Here is a 24313-nt window from a genome sequence, read left to right as displayed (position 1 = left end):
TCCAAGCAAGAAATGAGAGAGCCTAGGACTAAGTGAGAAGGAACAAAAATGAAAACATCATGAAGGCAGAATCAATAAGACATAGCCACCATGTCCTTAGCTATAGGAGACTAAGAAAGAGAAGGAATACAAGGAAACTGGTTTGTTACTTTGGCGGCTCTGTAGATCACAGAGAAAGTATTTTCCCAGTTAATTTTAAAGAAGAAAAAGCAAGATTGGCAGAAGAAGAATTCAATTCATATCATTTTGAGCTCGAGGAGCCTGTAGGAGAGAAAACAGAAATGCCCAATCATTCGCTGAATATTCATAACTGGATTTGAGAAGAAATGTCTGGTCCAGGTTGGAGACTGGTGACCTAATCCTTTATATTTGAAACCATGGAAGTGGATGTTATTAATGAGAAAATCCAGGGAAGGGGAGCAAAGAAAAAGGTCAAGGGCAGAACCCTGAATTGCACCCACTTTTCAGAAAGAGTTAGGCAGGAGAACAACAAAAGGATACTAAGTAGGAAAGGTCTGCAAGATGGAAACACATTTAGGCCAGTGGGACATCAGAAGCTGCAAAGTCAGAGGAATTTTGAACCCAAAAGTACCTGAGACAGGTCTCAATCAATTTAAAAAGTTTATTTTCCCCAAGGTTAAAAATGCCCCTGACGGGCTGGGCATGGTGGCTCACGCCTGTAATCCCAGCACTTTGGGAGGCCGAGGCGGGTGGATCAGGAGGTCAAGAGATCGAGACCATCCTGGTCAACATGGTGAAACCCCGTCTCTACTAAAAATGCAAAAAATCAGCTGGGCATGGTGGCGCGTGCCTGTAATCCCAGCTACTCAGGAGGCTGAGGCAGGAGAATTGCCTGAACCCAGCAGGCGGAGGTTGCGGTGAGCTGAGATTGTGCCATTGGACTCCAGCCTGGGCAACAAGAGCGAAACTCCGTCTCAAAAAAAAAAAAAAAAAAAAAAAAAAAAAGAATGCCCCTGACTTAGCCTAAGGCACTCCTGAGACTAAGGAAAGAAGTCAAATCTGGGTCCTTTACCTATCTGTATTCCCATGATGGTTGGGATACAGCTTAATCTCACACATTTCAGGGTGACATAATACATCAGTCAATACATGTAAGATGTACATTGGTTGGGTCGGGCAAGGCAGATAGCTAGAAGTGGCTGAGGGGTGGCTTCCGGGTCACAGGTAGATTTAAAGATTTTCTGATTGCAAGTGGTTATTATCTCAAGACCTAGAATCAATAGAAAGGAATGTCTGAGTTGCAGTAAGAGGTTGTGGACACCAAATTTGGTCATGGAGGTGAAGGCTCCAAGAGGCAGGTTTCAGAGAGAACAGATTGTAAATGTTTTTTTTTCAGACTTAAGGTCTGTGTTGATGCTGATGCTGGCTGGCCTTTCCTGAATTCCAAAAGGGAGGTGGACATAATGAAGCATGTTGGAACCCCCTTCCCATCAAGGCCTGAACCAGTTTCTCAGGTTCACCTTGGCAGAGAGGATGGGTCCATTCAGACGGTTGGAGGGCTTGAAATTTTATTTCTGGTTTACAGTTTCAAGGAGAAGCAGGACAATCATGTCAGAGCGCTTCAGGAAGGTTGAAAATGCTCCACCGTATTCAGCAGTCTTGAAGCTATCAGAATCCTCTGGCAGGGCAGGGGTTTTGAGGGGCAAGGGTAGAGGGCTGGAGAGGAGGGGAAGGACAGGCGAAGGGGCACAGATCTCTCCATCAGGGAGTGAGCGCGCCCCACACAAATTCCTGAAGGCACCCTGAGAGGCTATCACCTGGGCGCAAACCCTATCACAAGTCCGCCACCTTCCTGGAAAGCAGCAAATAGTTAGAAATCCTGGTGTGCATTTCCCTGCTCTGCTTAGAATGCACCCCTGCCTCCACTCCACAAACGTCCACTGAGCCCTCAAAAACCTGGACAAATGACCTCACCTCCATAGCCCCCTCTTTGATGCTCCTAGTAAAAAAATAAAGCACCTCACTTCGTTTTGTCCGTACCTTACATGACTTTGTAATTATCTGTGGTACCTCTGGCTCAAATCAAAGCGGGAGCCAGACCCAAAAAGTCACGGAAGAGAAGCGCCCTCACAGGCCACTCTGAGAACTACAAATCCCATGAGGCGGTGGGTCCACGGGACCACAAGTCCCAGCATCCTCTGCGCGGCCCAGGCCTGTCAGGGTAGTAGGCGCTGAGTGCAGCTGGTAAATGTTCTCGGAAGCGGCGAAGAAGACGCGGCCTTGTGGGATGGCGGAGTTTGAGGAGAAGCCTGAGGCCCCGATGGAGCAGCTGGATGTCGCCTGCGGCCTGGAAAACTTACCGGTGGGCGCGTGGCCCCCGGGGACCGCGCCGGCGCCCTTCCAGGTAGGGGCGGGGCCAGGCAGCGCGGGACGCGGGCGCGCGACTACCCCACGTGGTCTCCTTCTCTAGCGGCTTCCCCCGGGCGGCCTCCTAATCGCGACCTTTTGTCTTCTGAATACCTTTAGTCTTCTCCTGTAGCACACCTGTTGGTGCTGGGGAATAGGTGTGCATGACCAGGCCTCGGCCTTTTTCTGTTAGCCCACCGCATGACCTTAGCAAGGGTGTTGTCCTTTTCACGCCATTACCTGAAGCGCAGAACCAGGGGCCTCGTGAGAACCTGGCTTTTTGTCCAAGTTCTGTCCTTAGAATTCAAGCAGGCATCAAGGGGGAAGTCATTTACTTCTCTGGTCTCAGGTGTCTCTCATAGGTAGGACAAGCCATGGGGCCTATTAGTAGATCGCACCCAGTGTCGTGCATAAAACCTTCGTCCCTCGAGGCCGCTTTAGCTGTGGTTTCCCTCATGCTGTGGGCTCTTGGGCGAGTATAAAGTAGCTTTGGCTAAGCCTTAGAGTCTTTCAGTGTACAGTTTAAATAACAGTACCTGGGCTGGGCGCGGTGGCTCATGCCTGTAATCCCAGCACTTTGGGAGGCCAAGGCGGGGGATCACGAGGTCAGGAGATGGAGACCATCCTGGCTAATACGGTGAAACCCCGTCTCTACTAAAAATACAAAAAAATTAGCTGGGCATGGGTAGCTGGAGGCGCAGCCAATTTTTTTAGCTGCGAGAGGCTGAAGCAGGAGAATCGCTTGAATCTGAGAGGTGGAGGTTGTGGTGAACCAAGATCGCAGCACTTGCACTATAGCCTGGGCGACAGAGAGAGACTCTGTCTCAAAAAAAAAAAAAAGAAAAGAAAAGTACCACTCTTCCGGATTGCTTGGAATATTGCAAAGAAAATACACTCTGGTTTGCTGTAAGAACTCAGTAAATATTTGCTGCTATTAACTATCTTAAAGCCCTTTCTACTCTTTCTTATGATCTTGGCCTGAGCGCATCCTAAGGAATAAGGAATAACCAAAGATTTCGAAGTGGAAAGAGCATATGTGGAGGTTGGAAAGCTTGGTTCAGGGCTTAGCCATTTTGGCTACTTCCCAGAGCCTGATTTTCTTCATCTGTAAAACGAAAATAATAATTTTAAAATGCATAACCGTTTTAACATCCTTTATCAACATTGAACCCTGTCTGCCCTTTCATTTTCCTTAGGGTCGTTGTCAGGGTGAGATAAGATAGTAGATTCAACAGCAGCTTTCAAAGATGTGGAGGAAAAAAAAATCAAACTCTGTAAAATATTTGAAGAGACTTAGCTTAATAAGAATGACCATGGCCCGTGACACAGCCCTTAGGAGATCCTGAGAACATGTGTCCCAGGTGGTTAGGGCACAGCCTGGTTTCATACATGTTTAGGAGACAGGAGACATCAATCAAATATATTTAAATTGTACATTGGTTTGGTTCAGAAAGGTGGGGCAACTCAAAGTGGAAGGGGGGCTTCCAGACTACAGGTAGATTTTAAATTTTTCTGGTTAACAATTGATTGAGTTTATCTGAAGACCTGAAGTTATTGAGTTTATCTGAAGACCTGAGTTTATCTGAAGATCAACAGAAAAGAAATGTTTAGGTTCAGATAAAAGGTTTTTGTTGTTTTTTTTTTTTTTTCTGAGGCAGAGTTTCATTCCATTACCCGGGGTAGAGTGTGGTGGTGCTATCTTGGCTCACTGCAGCCTCCACCTCTTGGGTTCAAGCAGTTTTCCCGCTTCAGCCTCCTGAGTAGCTGGGATTACAGGTGCCCGCAAACCACACACAGCTAATTTTTGTATTTTTAGTAGAGACAGTGTTTCACTGTGTTGGCCAGGATGGTCTCAATCTCTTGACCTTGTGATCTGCCTACCTCAGCCTCCCAAAGTGCTGGGATTACAGGAGTGAGCTATCACACCCAGCCAACTCTCTATATTTTTTATACTCATTTACTCAAATATTCATTGAATGCACCTTTGCACCATATTGCCAAGGCTAGTCTCAAACTCCTGACCGCAAATGATCTGCCTGCCTTGGCCTCTCACAGTTCTGGGATTACAGACGTGAGCACCACACCTGGCCACGTGGAGATCAAGTTTTACTGTGCAGAGGAAACTCTCAGATAGCTGACTTAAGATGGAATAGGTTGTAAAATGTTTCTTATTGAACTTTAAAAGGTGCCTCACTCTTAGTTGATTATCTCTAGGTTGTGGAAAGAAAAAGAAAAATGGGTAAAGGGGATTCTCTATAGAATATGGATTTTTCTCACAGGAGATAACCCTGCAGGGCAATTTCAAGATACAGCAAGGAAGTATATTTGGGGTTAAAATATTTTTATGTCTTCCCTTATTTGTTATGTGGTATTATGTCAGAGTCAGGTTAGAAAGCAGACCACGCTATATAGGATTAAAATTAAAACCCCTCTGATGAGACTTCATGGTTTGTAGGGCATGACTCTCCAGACCCCTTAAGTAGGAATTTGGGCAAGATAAAAATAAAAATTAAAAAAAAATCAGTTTAGTCCTCGAAGAGTAGAATACGATATTAACATCAGAAATCATTATTGTTCCCCAGGCTACCTTTAGCAATTTATGGTTAATAATACAGTTGGCTAGCCAAATATTAAACAGTTTCCCTGAAAACTTACTCAGGACTAAGCATTGCTGAGTTCATAGTCAAAAACACTGATAAACCTTTTCTTTTTCAACAATTGAGTGCCTGTAATTCCTGCCCTTGAGCTTACAAGAGGATATAGAAAACATTAGCTTTAAAAAAAGCTAGAGGTATTTAACTTGGCGGGGTGCGAAGCACTGTTCTAGTCCAGGTCCATTCTGAATTCAACAAATAGTTTTTGGCCAGGTGCAGTGGCTCACGCCTGTAATCCCAGCACTTTTGGAGGCCAGTGTGGGTAGATCACCTGAGGTCAGGAGTTCAAGACCAGCCTAGTCAACATGGTGAAACCCCATCTCTACTAAAAATATTTCACAAAGTGTAGATTAAAATAAAATACATCTCTTTTTAAAAGGGGAGAAAGAAGTGACAAGAGGAAGCTTTGTGATTGATTGTTACACCTACAGTTGGTGGGCAAAAATGAAAATCGGCGGATTAAAACTTAGACCCACAGTGTTCTAACTGTCTCTGTATATGCACAGCTCGCAATACAGTTAGAGTTACAAAAGTAAGACAGGATCCCTTCGTAAGAGAGCTTACTGTCTTTCTTACCAAGAAGATCAAACATGCTTGAAACATTTAAGTGACAAGCCTAAAAGTGCATTAAACTTGTTTTCTTCCATGTATTCATGGAACACAAAACCGGTCTTATAAAAGGTCAAAACAGCTTGCTTGCTCTAAACCCTACCTTTGCAGGCATATGCACGCGTAAGAATTAAGGCATGAAAAAATTTCAAGATAAAAATAACTTTGTGTCTGTTTTGCTTTTGGCTACTGTGTGAAAAGCCAAAAAGAAATTCAAATGTTCATATTGGAAACAAGTATATCATAATGTCATCAGTGTTGAAAGCTAAGTTGAAAATAAACTGTTTTCTTGAGCTAACAGTTGGATCTAACCATTTTCAGGTCTCTGAAACCAGCTTCAAACATTATTTTTAAGATTTCAACAGGCCTTGACAAGAATTATCTGCCTCACAGTCTTCTAATAGCTGCTTGGAGGAAAAACAAACTTAATGAGGCTAGGGGCCAAGTACAAAGATTCTTGTAGCTGGGTTCCAACACAACCAAAAAAGGAATGAAGATTTTCATAGCACTTCCTTATAATTCAGAGGCCCAGGTTTTAAACCTTGAATATTAAAGTGCCATACTTCAGTTTCTAGGGCTTCAGTACAGAATATGATTCAGAAAAGTCAAACTTCTAGTTAACACATATCAGGAGCTGCAATCAAGCAATCAAAAAATGCTTTTTGAGCACCTGCTCTGTGCCTACTCTTATGGAGAGGAAACCCACCCCCATCACCATGCTTTTCCCTGAGACAGATATCTGTTAGAAAGGTAAGACCTACACATTTAACACAGTTAGAGAGCCCTACAATCTGTGTCATTTAGGTACTGAAGTTCAGGCTATTAACAGTAAGTATAAGTCTAGTTCAGAGAAGAAAGAAATTATTGCAGACAAAAATGGCCAAGACAAGAATGTATTTTCTCTTAAGTTTTCTGTCAAAAAACTTGAATCTTCACCCAGTGCTTCAAGGATATAGTTTCCCATATATCATTTTGCCCTGATCATTTTGCATTTATTCCCAGCTCTTGCAGGAGTAATTCTGTGCTTTGATACATACAAAGAAAAAGTAAAACATGTTGTAACAATGCAGGAAATGATAAAAATCCCAGCTAGGCATAGTGGCCTACTCCCGTAATCCCAGCCCTTTCGGAGGTCAAGGCAGGAAGATCACTTGAAGTCAGGAGTTTAAGACCATCCTGGGCAGTAAAGTGAGACCCCATCTCTACAAAAACATTTTATTTTAAATTAGCCAGACATGATGGTGCATACCTGTAGTCCCACCTACTAAGGAGGCTGACCTTAAGCCTAGCAGTTGGAGACTGCTGTGAGCTATGATCATGCCACCGCACTCCAGCCTGGGCAGCAGTGTCTTTAAAAAAAAAAACAAAAACAAAAAAACACCATTTTCCATGTTCTTTATATTTTCCTCACTGTTTGTAAATTCCAGCATGTGCATATTGCAGACAGTAAGGTAATATTTGATAAATGAAAGAAGTCTGGGGTCAGCTCTTAGCTTTTCTCCCACTCAAATGGAGAAGTAATAGAGGATAGGTATACAGTCCATTGGCTTCCGAGACACAATTTTGATTTGAATATGTTTGAATGTGGGAAGTTTAAGTCCAGAACTTATTTTCTTCACTACCCTACTATGTACTACCTGCAAAATTTTAATTGAACACTTATGTGCTAATCCCTAGAGTAAGCTTTTTAAGCCAGTTCTGTCATATTTTTTCTTTCACAGAAACCTATGAAATAGATACGAAGATGTTTAGTTATGTTAAGTAATTTGACAGAAACATAATGTTGTTTTAAATATAACATCTAAAAGTCATATCTAGAGAACTGGAAGAAGCTAGTATTTTTATAAAGTGCCTGACATGGAGTGTAGCATTATTTCATCTAAGTTTCATGATACCCACCCCCAATCGGGGTATTATCCTTGTCTTATAGCTACTAATCTGAAGCCTAGCAAGTCACTCCTCCAGAGTCACAGTGCTAATAAGAGCCTGGCTGTGTTTTTGTCTCCTTTAGAGCATGCCATGTTCTGCACTAGGAAGCTCTCCACTGCTTCCTCACAGTTGAAAACCATAGGCACAGGGTTTTCCTGTCTGGCCTCCTCCACACTTTGCTCTAGTTTAACATCCCAACTGAAGACATCTTTGTTCATTGACCATTTACATCTTTGACTTGTCTATAAAAAGAGTCAAACTCTACAAAATATTTGAAGAGACTTATGTAAGCCAAATATGAGTGACCATGGACCATGACACAGCCCTCAGGAGATCATGAGAACATGTACCCAGGGTGGTTGGGATACAGCTTAGTTTTATACATTTTAGGAAGACATGAGATACCGGTCAAACACATCTATAATGTACATTAGTTCATTCCAGAAAGGCAGGACAGCTGGAAACAGAAGCTTCCAGTTTCTGAGTAACAGTTTGCTTGAAGGAATCGTTATTGTCTAAACACTTAGGATTGCCTAGGGTAAGATGAGGGGTTGTGGAGACCAAGGGTTTATTATTATGCAGGTGAAGTCTCCAGATAGCAGGCTTTAGAGAGAATAGGTTGTAAATGTTTTTTATCAGGCTTAAGAGTCTGTTCTATCAGTAATTCCAAAAGGGAAGAGCGTATAATGAGGTCTGTCTGACCCCCTCCCCTTTCCCATCATGATCTGAACTAGTTTTTTGGGTTAGCTTTGGAAAGCCCTTGCTGAGAGGAGGTCAGACGGTCAGGGAACTTAGAATTTTGGTTAACAGACTACCTTTTCTAGCCATTTCCTGAAACCATTTTCAACTTGTACCCAGGGTGTATCAGTCAGGACTAAATTGTTTGCAAGAAACATAAACACAACACAACTGGCCCCAACAAAAAAGGGAAGGAATTGCCTCAAATCAGAAAAATCCAAATGTGGCATGTCTGGTCCCAGTAACTCTAAAAGTATTGTCAGATATTTCTTCCCACCCTCTTCCCCCTTCGCACCCCTGCTTCCTCTTTCTGTGGTAGGCTACACACTCCGTAGGCCTCATCTATGTGGCAGAACTTGGAAATGCCAGGCAAACACTATAGTTAAACAATTCTAGCAGAAACAGAATGTCTCATCCCTAATTGTTTCGGCAGAAGTCTGGCTTAAATCGTATCAGCTGACTCCTAGTTTGTAACCCACTTTACATTAGCTTTCAAATACAATTATATTTCAGATACAATTATTACTTAACTTTGGGGAAACATTCCTAGAAATGCGTCATTAGACAATTTCGTCATTTTGCAAACATCATAGAGTGCACAGTACTTAGACAAACCTAGATGGTATAGCCTATTACACACCTAGGCTATATAATAATACCCTATCATTCCAACGCTGCAAACCTGCACAGAATGTTACTACACTGAATACTACAGACACTTGTAACACAGTGGTGTTTATATAGCTAAACATAGAAAACATACATAAAAATACTGTATTCTAATCTTACAGAACTACCACTGTATATGCATATATGCAGTCTGACCAGAAAGTCATTATGCAGCACATGACTATACTCAAAGTTTAACCATCTGGCATATAAATATTTGAACAGAATGTCAGGGCAGTGACCTCACATTATTTCTGAAAAGAATAAATAGCTTTTCCATATGTAAATACCTGAAAAGATGGATAATTACATAATCAGATGTTAAATTAGGCTAAGGTTTTCAAAAGATTATTCTTGAGTATAGTCATTTTTTTAAGTATCATTCTGAAACGATATTTTACTGACCTTTTATGGAGAAGAAAATGGAAACATCAACATAAAATGATTCACAATGATTATTGGTATCAGGATGTATCAGGTTATATCCATCAAGGGGAAAGATACCTTTAAATGGGAAATTTTCCCAGAAGTCTCTGTTATCTTTTGGAAGGTACCTGCAGATCATTTGCAATTGGCTACCATCTGTAATCTAAGTCCCTAAAGGATTCTAGATTGTACAGCAAGATTAATTGCAGAATTTTTAAAAATATGAGATTCTCCAAAATCTTTTTAAATTTTTAAGTAAAAATAAGCAAATAAAACTGTTTTTCACCTGCTCTCCTGATCAGAAAAGTGTAGTAAGTCAGACTTGATTTTAAAAGTTATCCATGTCAAAAAAAAAAAAAACTTTAGCGTTTAGTGATTTATATAGTACCTTAAAAATATGTGCACCGTTAATGACAAATCAACTTAAAAGTTTAACAAAGAGATCTTCATTTTACAGGTACTTTTAAAAATGTCTTAGCAACCGTTTTACATTTTAACATTTAACCTTTAAAAAGCTGAAAGTAGATTCTGTATAAAACAGCAGTCGTTGAGTTTGACTGATAGAGTATCTTTTTCTAAGCCATCCTTTATCCCTTTAGGATATTCCTGCTAAGCTAAAGCTGTAAGAAACAACACAAACAAAAGCTGTTTTCTCTCTCTACCCACAAATCACTTTTTAAGCAGAATGTCGGCCTTCCCCTACAGGTCTTCCCACTGGTTGTCCTCCTCATCTTTCACAAGAGGATGTCAATCCTCCCCAGCGGAGAGTTTTTTAGAGTATAGGGTTTTGCACTTTAGAACTACATAGCTCCACCCTAGGCCTCCACAGGGAGTATAACTACATGCTGTTCAATACCTTTCTAAAGCTTGGCCTGGAGACAGAATATTAATGGAGGATTGACTGGAAGATGTGATGCAAACATTCCTCCAGGTGCTTTAAAGTCTATCCCCAATGAAAGGCCATGCAACTGTTGCCTTGCAGAAAGAACGATTCTTACCTGGCTGTGCTGTGATCCCAGCAGCTTTTATTGAGGACCAGAATAAAAAACAGCCATGAAACTGCTTCCTGGAAAACAATGGTTTAGAAGAACACATTGGTGAAATTCCTTCCTGGTATTAATACTGAAAAAAGTCAATGCCACTTCTGAACAACGATACTATTCCTTACAGGCAGTGCAAGTTGCACATCTAACCTTATATTCTTCTCTGAAGTGGCAGCTCTCAGGCAGAGCAAAAGTCCAGTCTACTTCTACCAAACGCTTTGTGTGTCTAAGCTCACTGGACTAGTTTCCTCTTATTTCCCTTTCACCTTACTCTCCTTGTTCATTTATCTTACCTGTTTTTAAGTCTCATTAAGTCCTTTATGGAACAAAGCTGGTATAAAATGGATTGGGTTCTGTGTAAGCAAGAGTTACTGTATACATAAAGAAATCTGCTGGGTTCATGAGAGATACTTTAATCTGAAATCAGAGTTTGAAAATATGCTTCAGGATACTAATAAGGATCTAACCAGAGATCGGGCTTCACATAGAGAGTTTAGATTGAAGACTGTCTTCTTTTTACATAAAATTTTATAAATGTAATGTTTTGAAAATAATAGGTACAGTTAAATGATAGAATTTGTTTTATATTATCCCTTTCTCATTTAATTAGAACAGAATTTCTTTACAAGTGTACATCTATAATAAATTTAAATATCTAGTAATATCTAAGAAGTAACATTTTTGGAATTCTGTGTGCAATTGACTTGTCATTTATGACTTTCCTATCCCCATCCAGTATCTGAGGTAACTCACAATTAAAATACATATATGCATGTGTATTATCAGGCAAAGGTAAAAGAGATCAAAAGCTAAGGATAAAATACTTAATTGTACTCAGGCACCAAATTCAGCACTGAGTTTTCTGCCATCCAAAGCTAAGAGGGAAACAAAATAAGTTACAAAGCTTTCCATTTCTGCTAAGAAAAAAAATAGTGTATTTCCCATGGTCCTTATAAATACATAATAATACATAAATAAATATATATTTTCTTATGTGTACCTATATATAACATACTGTTATATGCATTAGATATTATATAATATAATACTCAACTCATACTTGCCTAAAATAAAACCACAAATTCTAAAAATTAATCTTAGCTGGGCATGGTGGCTCCCACTTGCAGCTGTAGCAACTAAGGATGCTGAGGTAGGAGAATCGCTTGAGCCCAGGTTATAGTGAACTATGATCACACCACTGCACTCCAGCCTGTGCAACAGAGAAAGACCCTGTCTCTTAAAACAAAACAAAACAAACCTTTTTTAATTGGAGAGAGATCTTTTTGGACAATACCTTAGTACGTTGTGTTTTGTCAGTTTTGTCCTGTTTTTATATATATTAGAATTAGAATGGGTCCCAGTCAAAAGCTACTTGGAATATATAGGAAATATATGATATGTCGTACTGACTTACAGTGTGTATATTTTTTACAGTACACTCCCGATCATGTAGTTGGACCTGGAGCAGACATTGACCCCACTCAAATAACCTTTCCTGGATGCATTTGTGTCAAAACTCCCTGCCTCCCTGGCACTTGCTCCTGTCTCCGCCATGGAGAGAACTATGATGATAATTCATGCCTTAGAGATATAGGATCTGGAGGAAAGTATGCCGAGCCTGTTTTTGAATGCAATGTCCTGTGCCGATGCAGTGACCACTGCAGAAACAGAGTGGTCCAGAAAGGCCTGCAGTTCCACTTCCAAGTATTCAAGACGCATAAAAAAGGCTGGGGACTTCGTACCTTGGAATTTATACCAAAAGGAAGGTTTGTCTGTGAATATGCTGGTGAGGTTTTAGGATTCTCTGAAGTTCAGAGAAGAATTCACTTACAAAGAAATTCCGACTCCAATTACATTATAGCCATCAGGGAACATGTTTATAATGGGCAGATAATAGAAACATTTGTCGACCCTACTTTTATAGGAAATATTGGAAGATTCCTCAATCATTCTTGTGAGCCAAACCTGTTGATGATTCCTGTCCGAATTGATTCAATGGTACCTAAGTTGGCACTTTTTGCAGCGAAAGACATTGTGCCAGAAGAAGAACTCTCTTATGATTATTCAGGAAGATACCTTAATCTAACAGGCAGTGAAGACAAAGAAAGGCTAGATAATGGGAAACTAAGAAAACCTTGTTACTGTGGTGCCAAATCATGTACTGCTTTCCTGCCTTTTGACAGTTCTCTGTACTGCCCCTTAGAAAAGTCGAACATCAGTTGTGGAAATGACAAGGAACCCAGCATGTGTGGCTCAGCCCCTTCTGTGTTCCCCTCCTGCAAGCGATTGACCCTTGAGGTGAGTCTATTCAGTGATAAGCAGCTTGCCCCTCCGTCTTGGGGAAGACAGTGGTTGGCTACCTTTGCCTCTGCCTAGTTACGTAAGTTTAAGTCAGGAATGTGGCAGAGACTACAAGTTGTCCATCAGTATCCTTTCTCCCTTTCTGTAATAGAATTCTCCATTTAACCTGAGTACATACATGACTACCCAGAATACTCTCTTTCCTAGTAAGATTTGTCTAAATAACTGTTCTAGCTAACGGGATATAAGCAAAACTGACAAGTCCTTAAATGGAGATATCCTGCCCATCACCTCCTTTTTCTTCCTGCTGGCTGGAATGTATACATGATGACTGGAACTGGAGCAGTCATCCTAAACCCCAGGATGATTCTGGGAAAGGAAGTTATCGCATAGAAAATCAACAAGGTTGAAAGGAGTCTAGGTGTCTGGTGCTGTAGAAAACATCCTGCCAGTCATGATCTGACATCTTTGTACTTGCAGATGAAAAATAGTCTCTCCCTTGTATAAGCCACTGTTGCTGTAAGTTTTCTACCACTCACATCAAACCTAATCATAATGATCCAAGAAAACCCTTGTGGCTGCATACCTAAACCCTGCTTTCCAACAAATTTTAACAGTAATAACGCTGATATTTGGATTTCTGTCTGGCTGACTCCTGCATCCTATTTACTTGTTGCTAAGCATAGATCAAGAAAAAGGCATTATTAACTATCACCTGCTAAAACCCTAACAATTACCACCAGTAGTGAAAAATATAACCATGAAAATGACACATTGTAAATTTTTCATTATGTATTTGGCTGTATTCCAAAGCTTGTGAAGTTATGCTTCAAAACTTCAGACAGCCTTACTTCATGTATAAAAACCAGAAAAATAACCCTGTCAACACCGCGGAAGAAGATGAGAGTTTTATAATCCCATTTAAACTTACTAGAGCAGCAACCATCTCTAACTACCTTCTTAAAGCAAGGATGTTACAAAAATATAGTTACTATGGAGGTTTATCAGACATTTTGAAAGCTAAAATAATTACTAGAGCCTTATGATATTATTAAGTAATTTAATTTCTTCTCTAGTACATTTAAACCCGACCACTAGGAGGCCCTGCACTCTAAACGTTATAGGAATCCATATTATATATAATACTATTCCTCTGTAATATAAGTACATAGTACACTTTAAATGAGTGAAATGTGCAGCACGCGAATTATATCTCAATAAAGCTGGGTTGTTTTTAAGTATCTTAGGATTTACATGTTCATATAACATGTGGAATGGTTCCCTGCAAACAAACAGTACTAGAGTAATCATAAAATGTATACTCTAGAGACAAGTACACAAACAGCCTCCTCCAACTCAGTGCCTCTGCCAGACAGACAACTGAGTGAATATGGACCCATGGAAATTTTTTGTCCTCAGGCACTAGTTTATTCTTATTTAGCACCTAGTCCTAGAAACCACATTCCCAAGGTAAGAGTCAAAGAGTCTTTATTCCAAGTCTTTTCTAATCTCAGCAGCAAGTTAACTGCATTTGTTTGCTTCATTGCGTATTCTTGAGAATGCTGGCACTTCTGTTAAGAGAAAACATTTAAAAATTTTCATCCACTTGACTATTATTCCATGATAAAATGGCAACATTTTTATAAATTATAAGATTCTAATTTTAAAAGATGGGGCCAGGTACAGTGGCTCACAACCTGTAATCCCAGCACTTTGGGAGGCTGAGGCAGGCAGATCACTTGAGATCAGGAGTTTGAGGCCAACCTGGCCAACATGGGGAAACCTCATCTCTACTAAAAATATAAAAATTAGCTAGATGTGGTGGCGCATGCCTATAGTCCCAGCTACTTGGGAGGCTGGGGCACGAGAATCGCTGAAGCCCAAGAGGCAGAGGTTGCAGTGAGCCAAGATTGCACCACTGTACTCCAGCCAGGGTGACAGAGTGAAACTGTGTCTCAAGAAAAAAAAAAATAGTTGTAGTTTTTGCATTGTTGGAATTCGGTATTTAATATTGGAATACTTTCTTAAATAAATGTGGTCAGGTAATATATCATTTTAATGGGCATTTCTTGCTTTGTGTTTTTTGGCTAATTCTTACTTGCTGTTTATGTTTATTTTAGACTATGAAAATGAGGTTAGACAAAAAGCAAATTCGAGCAATTTTCTTATTCGAGTTCAAAATGGGTCGTAAAGCAGCAGAGACAACTCGCAACATCAACAACGCATTTGGCCCAGGAACTGCTAATGAACGTACAGTGCAGTGGTGGTTCAAGAAGTTTTGCAAAGGAGATGAGAGCCTTGAAGATGAGGAGCGTAGTGGCCGGCCATCGGAAGTTGACAACGACCACCTGAGAGCAATCATCGAAGCTGATCCTCTTACAACTACAAGAGAAGTTGCTGAAGAACTCAACGTCAACCATTCTACAGTTGTTCGGCATTTGAAGCAAATTGGAAAGGTGAAAAAGCTAGATAAGTGGGTGCCTCATGAGCTGACTGAAAATCAAAAAAATCGTCGTTTTGAAGTGTCATCGTCTCTTATTCTGCGCAACAACAATGAACCATTTCTCGATCGGATTGTGACGTGTGATGAAAAGTGGATTTTATATGATAATCGGCGACGTTCAGCTCAGTGGCTGGATCAAGAAGCAGCTCCGAAGCACTTCCCAAAGCCAATCTTGCACCAAAAAAAGGTCATGGTCACTATTTGGTGGTCTGCTGCCGGTCTGATCCACTACAGCTTTCTGAATCCTGGTGAAACCATTACATCTGAGAAGTATGCTCAGGAAATTGATGAGATGCACCAAAAACTGCAACGCCTGCCACTGGCATTGGTCAACAGAAAGGGCCCAATTCTTCTCCATGACAATGCCCGACCGCATGTCGTACAACCCACACTTCAAAAGTTGAATGAGTTGGGCTATGAAGTTTTGCCTCATCCGCCATATTCACCTGACCTCTTGCCAACCAACTACCACATCTTCAAGCATCTCAACAACTTTTTACAGGGAAAACGCTTCCACAACCAGCAGGATGCAGAAAATGCTTTCCAAGAGTTCATCGAATCCCGAAGCAGGGATTTTTACACTACAGGAATAAACCAACTTATTTCTCGTTGGCAAAAATGTGTTGATTGTAATGGTTCCTATTTTGATTAATAAAAATGTGTTTGAGCCTAGTTATAATGATTTAAAATTCATGGTCCAAAACTGCAGTTAGTTTTGCACCAACCCAGTATCTTCATAGAATTAAAACATAAATTAAAATTGCATTTGAAGTAGATCCATGGACTTCATTAAGAATATAGAAATGTGGCCTGGTATGGTGGCTTACAACTGTAATCCCAGCACTTTGGGAGGCCAAAGCAGGCAGATCATTTGAGTCCAATAGTTTAGAACCAGTCTGGGCAACTTAATAAGACACTGACTCTAATAAAATATTTTAAAAATAAATAAATAAATACCTTGCAAAACTTTTTGGCCCAAGAATAAGAAAGATCACACTTGAAAAACCAAGTTTTTCTTTAAACATTTTTTTCTTAATTTTCAAATTACTATTCACGAAATATCAGTGGCTGTTAGATTTTGTTCTTAGCCAAATGGAAAATTTTGTACTAATTAAAATGTGGTTAACTCTCCGTTGTGTCACCATTGAACAAATCACTTAACCTCTCCAAGTCAAAGTTTCCTTAGTTGGGAAGATTGAGTTAACACATACAAAGGGGTTAGAACAATGCTTCAGTACATAGAAAGTATTCAATAAATGTAAATTATTAGTCTTGAGAACTGTCTGTAGCATGTGACCTAAAGTTCTCCCTTCTATTCAGGTGTATATATATATATATATATATAGACATTAAGATATAGTGTCCTTCAATGGCAGACTTAAAGGAGAAAAAGTCACAAAGAAGTGACCAGAAGGCTTAGAGCTGAGCAAGAGAGGTTCCTGCCCTGAGCCCTGCATTTTAGAGTGCATAGGGTTACACATATACACACACACAGGAGTTAAAGAAGACATGGATACCGATTGGGTGCAGTGGCTCATGCCTGTAATCCTAGTACTTTGGGAGGCCAAAGCAGGTGGATCACAAGGTCAGGAGTTCAAGACTAGCCTCATCAAGATGGTGAAACCCCATCTCTACTGAAAATACAAAAATTAGCTGGGTGTGATGGCAGGCACCTGTAATCCCAGCTACTGGGAGGCTGAGGCAGGAGAATCACTTGAACCCGGGTGGCAGAGATTGCAGTGAGCCGAGATTGTGCCACTGCACTCCATCCAGCCTGGGTGACAAAGTGAAACGCTGTCTCAAAAAAAAAGGAAGACATGGATACCATAACCAGACAAAGACATTACTAGGAAAGAAAACTAATACCAATATCCCTTTTTAATATAGAGAGCAAAAAAAAAAGTACTAGCAAATGAAATCCAGCAACATATAAAAAGAATTTCATATACTATGGCCAAGTAGGATTTATCCCAGGAAAACAAGGTTGGCTTAACATACGAAAATCAGTAAATGCAGTATTCTAATAGGATAATTCACAAAAAGTAAGTACCCAATCACTTCCATAGACAGAAAAAGCATTTGACTAAATCCAATAGCCTTTCATGATAAAAAGCAGTGAACAGACAAGAAATAAACAGGAACTTCATCCTGAGAAAGGATATCTATGAAAACCCACAACTAACATCATACATAATGATGAAAGACTGAAAGCTCTTATCCTAAGATAACGGAACAAGAAAATGATCTCCAAGCTCACCACTTCTATTCAGCATAGTACTGGAGGTTCTAGCCAGGACAATTAGGCAGGTAAGAACTTAAAACTCGGGGCTGGGCACAGTGGCTCATGTCTGTATTTCCAGCACTTTGGGAGGCCAAGGCAGACAGAGTACCTGAGGTCAGGAGTTGAAGACCAGCCTGGCCAATATGGCAAAACCCTGTCTCTACTAATAAACTCCATAGTAGCACACACCTGTAATACCAGCTACTCATGAAGCTGAGGCAGGAGAATCACTTGAACCTGGGAGGCAGAGGTTACAGTGAGCCAAGATCACGCTGCTGCACTCCAGTCCAGGCAACGGAACGAGACTCCATCTCAAAACAAAAAACCTTAAAAAGAAGAAGACAAATGACCCAATTTAAACATGGGCAAAAGATCTGAATTTAAATCTCACCAAAAATCAACGTGAATATGAAAATGTGCTCAACATCATTGTCATCAGGGAATTGCAATTTAAAACAATAAGTTATCCTTTAGCATCCATTAGGATGGTAGTAAACGAAAACACTAAAAATGCCAAAAGACGGTAAGGATATGGAGAAACAGGAACTCTCCATTGCTCGTTGACATGTGACATGGTACAGCCTCTTTGGAAGACAGTTTGGTGGGCTCTTAAAGAGCGAGGCATAGCCTTAGAATTGATCCAGCAATCATGCTTCTGTTACCGAAATGACAGGGGTTCAGTCCTGCTGCTCACCACACAGAATGTCAATCACTGAGACGGTGAATGTTTCCAGGGAAGACGTATTTAATTATGTGCTGCAGCCAAGGAGAATGGGAGATAAAGTCTCAAATTCGTCTCCCTGACCAACCACAATTAGGAAGGCTCATATATAATGAGGGAAGGAATTAAGGAGGGGTAAAGAAGCAATTATGAATGAGGGGGTCTGGCATATTGTTTGGATATGGTGATCTGGTGAGTTTCAGTCCTTTGCCTGAGGATCTGTTTCCTGAGGAAGGAACTCAGATGAGACAAATGTAAATTTCAAGTTTTAAGACCTGAAGGGTCAATTTTCGTACTTATTCAGAAACTTTTAAATATTTCTATGGGAGAGTTGGAACGGTTTCACTCCTAGTTATTTACTGAACTGACTTGAAAACTTGTACTCATAAAAAGACCACACATATGTTCATAAGTGTTATAATTGCTTAAAATTTGAAGCAACACACATTTCTTCAATAAGTGAATGGATAAACAACCTGGTACATCCATATGATGGAATATTATTCAACGATAAAGAAATGAACTATCAAGCCACAAAAAGTCCTGTATGCACCTTAAATGCATACTGCTAAGTGAGGGAAGCCATTCCAAAGGGACTGCATACTATGTGAGTCCAACTATATGACACTCTGGAAAAGACAAAATGATAGAGAATAGAAATATCAGTGGTTGCCAGAGTTTGAGGGGAGGAAGTGAAGCACAGGAGATTTTTAGGGCAATGAAGCAATTCTGTATGATACTGTAATGGTGTATACACGACATTATGTATTTTTGAAAACAGAACTTTACTGCACAAAGGGACAAAATTTTATGTAATCAATTTTAATCATTTAGGTAGTCAGGGAAACATAGGAATGCAGACTGTGACAAGAGAACATAACTATATTACAAATGTAGGAAACAAACTCGAGAGTAGGGGAGAAAGGTACTGATCTAAATAACTTTGGAAATTACCGGAGTTTGTAAGACTAAAGGCAAAAGAAACTGCATATAAGCAGTTCCTAGTTGATACAAGTTGCTTCCCATGGGGGTGGTAGGGAAGTTTAAACATTCCCTCTGGAGGCTTGATAACTAAGTCTGCTGAAATGAACTGACAATAAACAAATTAAGAAGAGAAAGACCATTTAAATTACATCCATGCACATGAAAGTCTCGTAGAATATGAGACTCAAAGGAGGGGCAGATGGTTGAAGGCTGTATAGCATAAAACGAATAGGGGCTTGAAGGGAAGTGATGACAAGTTATGGGAGGGAAAGGGGAGGAACTGCATGGTGAACAAATATTGTCTTATGTAAATAAAGTCTCTCAGGTAATAAAATTTGTCTAGGAGTTGTTCATTGCTGCTGATAAATCTTTCCTGGTTATTTGATGAAATTCTGAGGGAGGAGGCTCAAAACAATTGTATTCCTTTTGGAAGATCTTCCCTCAGTCAGAGAAGGGAACTTGAGGAGAGCCCCTCCCTGCACTTATGGGAGTAGGGTAAGGAACAAGGGAAAGCCAGGCAGGCCTGGATTCTCGAGCAGCTTCTAAGTTCTTTCCATTTCCTTTCATTCAAAGTTCTCAGCATGCCAAAGGACCATACGCTGGGGTATCATTTTCTGAGCCTTAACAGGGTACAATTCTGATATTAACAATTCTGCTGTTGCCTTACATGTATACTGAAATTAAACAAATTGATGGCAGATGGTGGGAGCCAGGTTTCTCACTGTTGGATTGGGAATTTACATTTAAGCAAAGGAGGGATGATCCACGTGGTAATGGATCAGTTGGAGACATCAGCATGAACTCATATTCACTTAAATATAGATACAGAAGTATTTCCCAATCAGTGTCTACATTACAGTTAGTATGCACACATATATTTCCTTTCTGGTCAGCTCAGAGGGCCTAGAAGCAATGATGCTCCAGTAGCAAGGAGCCCACTTAGCACCCAGATCTTGATTTCTGTGTCATTCTCCAACAACAAAAAAACAGGGCTCTTGGGAGAAATGGCTAATTCTGCTACTAGAGAGGGAAATCAACAAGCTGAGACTGCAGCATCTTACAGTGCCAGAAAATAAGAAAGTCCTAAAAACAAACAAACAAACAAACATTGATGGGGCTGTCAAAGGAATATAGAAACCAGCAGAAAGATCTCCCAGTGACCAAATCTGGAATAATCTGAGCAAGAAAATAAAGTAGTACCGGATTATAATCCAAAGTATAAAATATCTGTGAGTCCATAGTGACATAAATAAATGATTGAATCAATAAATAAATTGGGAAAAGACAAATCTAACTGCCCATGGGAATTCTAAATAACTTATGTAGCTACTGTGCCCACAAAAAAGGGAACATAAATTCCTACTCCTTTAGTGTAGGCTATACATAGTGACTTCCTCCCCAAAGAGTGAAGAATGGAAAGTTGAGGGGAAGGGGAGGGAAGCAGAGTAACTTTACTCTGGGGAAACTTGATAAACTATCTCAGCTAGGTAATCAAGGTCAATATGAACAATGGTAAATCATATTGGCAGTGTATGCCATTGACAGGATGCAATAAAGATGGTACATTAACTCTATAGCCTTGCTCCCCAAAACTCATAACCAAAGAGTAATCATGAGGAAAACAATCAGATAAATTCTAATACAGGGTCATCCTACAAAATACTTGATCATTATTCCTGAAGACTGCCAGGGTCATCAAAAACAAGAAAAGCCTAAGAAACTGTCACAACCAAAAGGAGTCAAAGAAGACATGACAAGTAAATGTAATGTGGTGTCCTGGATGAGATTCTAGAATGAAAAAAGGTAAAACGAAAAATCTGAATCTACTATGGACTTTAGTTAATTATCTATCAATATTGGTTCTTAAATGTAACAAATGAATCATAATATAATGATATGTATAATATATATATAATATGATATACATTAATGATATGTATATGTATCAATACATAATATATAATGATATGTAAAATAATGTAATAGAAACGTACCATAACTAATGTTAGGGGAAACTGGCTGTGAGATTTATGGGACATTTCTGTATTATCTTTTCAATTTTATGTAAATCTAAAACTGTTCCATGAAAGTCTACTATAAAAGAAAATGTGCCAATGCCAGACATGGTAGTGCATGCCTGCATGCCTGCAGTCCCAGCTACTCAAGAGGCTAAAGTAGGAGGATCCCTTGAGCCCAGGAGCTCAAGGCTGAGGTGAGCTATGATCCTACCATGGCACTTCAGCCTGAGTGAAAGAGGGAGACCTGCCTCGAAAAAAAAAAAAAAAGAAAAAAGACAGACAATTATAAGTGTTCACAAGGACGTGGAAATAGTGGAAGCCTCATATATTGCTGGTTGGTTGCAAAATTGTGCAACTACTTTGTAAAGAAGTTTGGCAGTTTCTCAAAGTCTGCATACAATTACCACATGTCCCAGTAACTCCACTCCTAGGTATAGATCCAATAGAATTGAAAATATGTACTCAAACAGTGTATACACATCCAGCCTGGATAACACAGCAAAATGATGTCAAAAAAATGCTCTAATGTTCATATAGCATTATTCATGATAACAAAAAGTGGACACAACCTAAATATTTGTTAGCCAATGAATGAATAAACAAAATGTAGTATCCATAGAGTGAGATATTATTTGGTCATAAAAACATGCACAAATATTCATGTAACATTATAATAACAAAAAAGTAGACACACACAGCCCAAATATCCATTAGCTGATGGATGAATAAACAAAATGCAGTATCCATGCAGTGGAATACTGTTTGGTCACAATATTACTTGGCCATTCCATAAAAAGGAATAAAATACCAACAAAAAAAAAAATGCCCTGATATGGATGACCCTTGAAAACATTATGTTAAGTGACAGAAGCCAGACACAAAAGGTCACATTTGTGGTATTCTGTTTACATTACCTATCTGGAATAGGCAACTCCATAAAGTGGATTAGTGGTTGCTAAAGCCAAGAGCAGAAAGGAGTATAGGAAATCACTGATAATTACTAATAGGTAGATGGTTTCTTTTGGGGTTGATGTAACATTCTAGAATTAGTGGTGATGGTTGTACAACTTGTGATTACACTAAAAAACACTTTAATTAGTGGATTTAATGTATGTGAATTATATCTCCATAAAGATAAGAAAAAGAAGAAAAGGAAGGAAGAGGTGCGGAAAAATGAGGAGGACAACAACAACGTGATACCTCTGGCTTGGAAACTGGTAACTTATAACTTGGAAGATTCGTTTCTGGAAGAACTCTTTAGACCCCAGGAAAATGCTACTCCACTTGCTTTCTGCTCCTCAAACATGACTGTGCCTAATGCTCTGAGCCTTCGTGGGTTGGGCCATTACCACCATCAGAGTGACACTGCCTTGGAGTGCAGGGAGAATTTGGACAGAAGTGCTTAGTTAGATAAGAAAAAAAACACATTAACTTGTCAGCTGTTCTTTTCAGCATAAATGTAACAGATTCATGAATAACAATGTATAGTTTTTAGTTCCTATTACTATTACTTAGAATTCCAATTCCTATTACTTTTAAATCTGTATATGTGTAAGTCTAGACATTTGATACTCATTCTTTATATTACTGTATAGATTTAACAGATGATGAAAATGACAGCATAAATTTAGACTTTTTGTTTTCTGCAATAATAATTTACCAAATGGTCACACATGATACATAAATTTCATGGTTTGTTTTCAACTCTGTCTCAGCAGAGTGAAGCTCAAATTGAAATTAATTTTTTTAAACCGTCAAAGAACTACACTTACTGAAGAAGGAGTCTTATTTGGTATCATTGTTAATAAAACACCAACTATGTGAAAAAAGAATTTTTTTAATGTAGACCCCAAAGTGACTGAGGCAGGTCTCGATCAATGAGAGGTTTATTTCGCCAAGGTTGAGGATGTACCAAGGAAAACCATAAATCACAAGAGCATCCGTGACCTATAATTTTTCCAAAGAGGATTTTGTGAACTTGGATATTGAAAGGGGAATAAGCAGAAGAGGGGACAAAAAGAGATGGGAGTGAGGGTGGGCCGTGAGGCAGATGATTACATTCTTGTGAGACTCTGATTAGCTTCACTAAATCTACATTTTACGTGTGAAAAGCGGGAGTGGGGACAGTCAATTATGCATTGTCTTGTGCTCAGTAAATCTACATTTTTACATCAGATGAAGTAAACATGTGAAAAGAGGGAGTAGAGGAAATGAGGCTATGACACGGGGTTGTGAAATTACAGTTAACTGTTTGGGCTCAAAAGGAATACAATATTGGTGACTCCCAAGTTAACTTCCCAAGCTCATCTTTCCCTTTGGCTATATTACTGAAAGTCCATACATCAATGTATGTGTATAGATACACACACACACACACACACACACGTATACACTTCTCCTGTATTATTCCATTTTCATGCTCCTGATAAAGACATACCCAAGACTGGGAAATTTATAGAACTATCTGAAATAACGAGAAGAAATTGTTGTTGATTTTTAACTTGTAAATTCTCTTACAATTTGGTTTCCCCAAAATGAGTTATTTGCTTTGTGATGCTTGTTACTTATTTTATCAATTATATTTGAGAAAATGAAGAATAACGTGAAAAGCTGAGATGTGACTTGTAACTTTGGCTCTGCTGAGATGTGACTTGTAACTTTGGCTCTGCTGAACTGCAACTTGTAACTTTGGCTCTGCTGAACTGTTCTGGTAAAAACAGGAACTCTGTGAAAGGGACTAACCACATAGCTTGACTGCCAAAGAGAGATGACAGCATGTAATAGGCTTCTTGTTGCAGAGAGTCTATAAATGGACATGTAATGGAGAGGTTTATTACTTAGATTTCTTTCCCAGGAAAGGCATATTGATTATGGCCCTGGAAAGGAAATGCGACCTTTGTGGAGAGCCTATAAACAGATGCATGAGGGGCGTCTGGCATGAGGAAAAACTTCTGTGGTTGAGATAAGGATGTCAAAGTTTTTCTTCTCCCACTGCTCTTCCAGGCCTGCAGGGATGGCCAAACTCCAGGGGAAGATCATCTTCACACTCCATCTCCTAACCATTAATTAA

General features: G+C 39.6%; 1 protein-coding gene across 3 annotated transcripts; it reads left to right on the top strand.

The window, feature by feature from the left end:
- The first annotated feature begins 2156 nt into the window (after nt 1-2156).
- LOC101030617 (histone-lysine N-methyltransferase SETMAR) lies at nt 2157-21064 on the top strand. 3 transcript variants are annotated; one of them, XM_003927130.2, is made up of 3 exons: nt 2157-2365; nt 11870-12733; nt 14857-21064. In XM_003927130.2, the coding sequence occupies exons 1-3, from the start codon at nt 2210-2212 to the stop codon at nt 15889-15891; spliced, it is 2055 nt and encodes a 684-aa protein (XP_003927179.1). In that variant the 5' UTR covers nt 2157-2209; the 3' UTR covers nt 15892-21064. The 3 variants fall into 3 exon arrangements, with proteins under 3 accessions (XP_003927179.1, XP_074260972.1, XP_039334672.1); XM_039478738.2 differs by having other exon boundaries at nt 2201-2365; nt 12619-12733; XM_074404871.1 differs by lacking the exon at nt 11870-12733.
- Nucleotides 21065-24313: the final 3249 nt, after the last annotated feature.

This window comes from Saimiri boliviensis, chromosome 8 (assembly GCF_048565385.1).
Source record: "Saimiri boliviensis isolate mSaiBol1 chromosome 8, mSaiBol1.pri, whole genome shotgun sequence".
NCBI classification, from domain to species: Eukaryota; Metazoa; Chordata; class Mammalia; order Primates; family Cebidae; genus Saimiri; species Saimiri boliviensis.
This window is presented reverse-complemented; position numbering and strand designations above follow the sequence as displayed.

Coding starts and splice junctions, on each gene's coding strand:
- LOC101030617 (XM_003927130.2), top strand. CDS start 2,210: ATGTTCTCGGAAGCGGCGAAGAAGACGCGGCCTTGTGGGATGGCGGAG. Junction 2,366..11,869: donor CCGCGCCGGCGCCCTTCCAG/GTAGGGGCGGGG, acceptor TATTTTTTACAG/TACACTCCCGATCATGTAGT. Junction 12,734..14,856: donor GCAAGCGATTGACCCTTGAG/GTGAGTCTATTC, acceptor TGTTTATTTTAG/ACTATGAAAATGAGGTTAGA.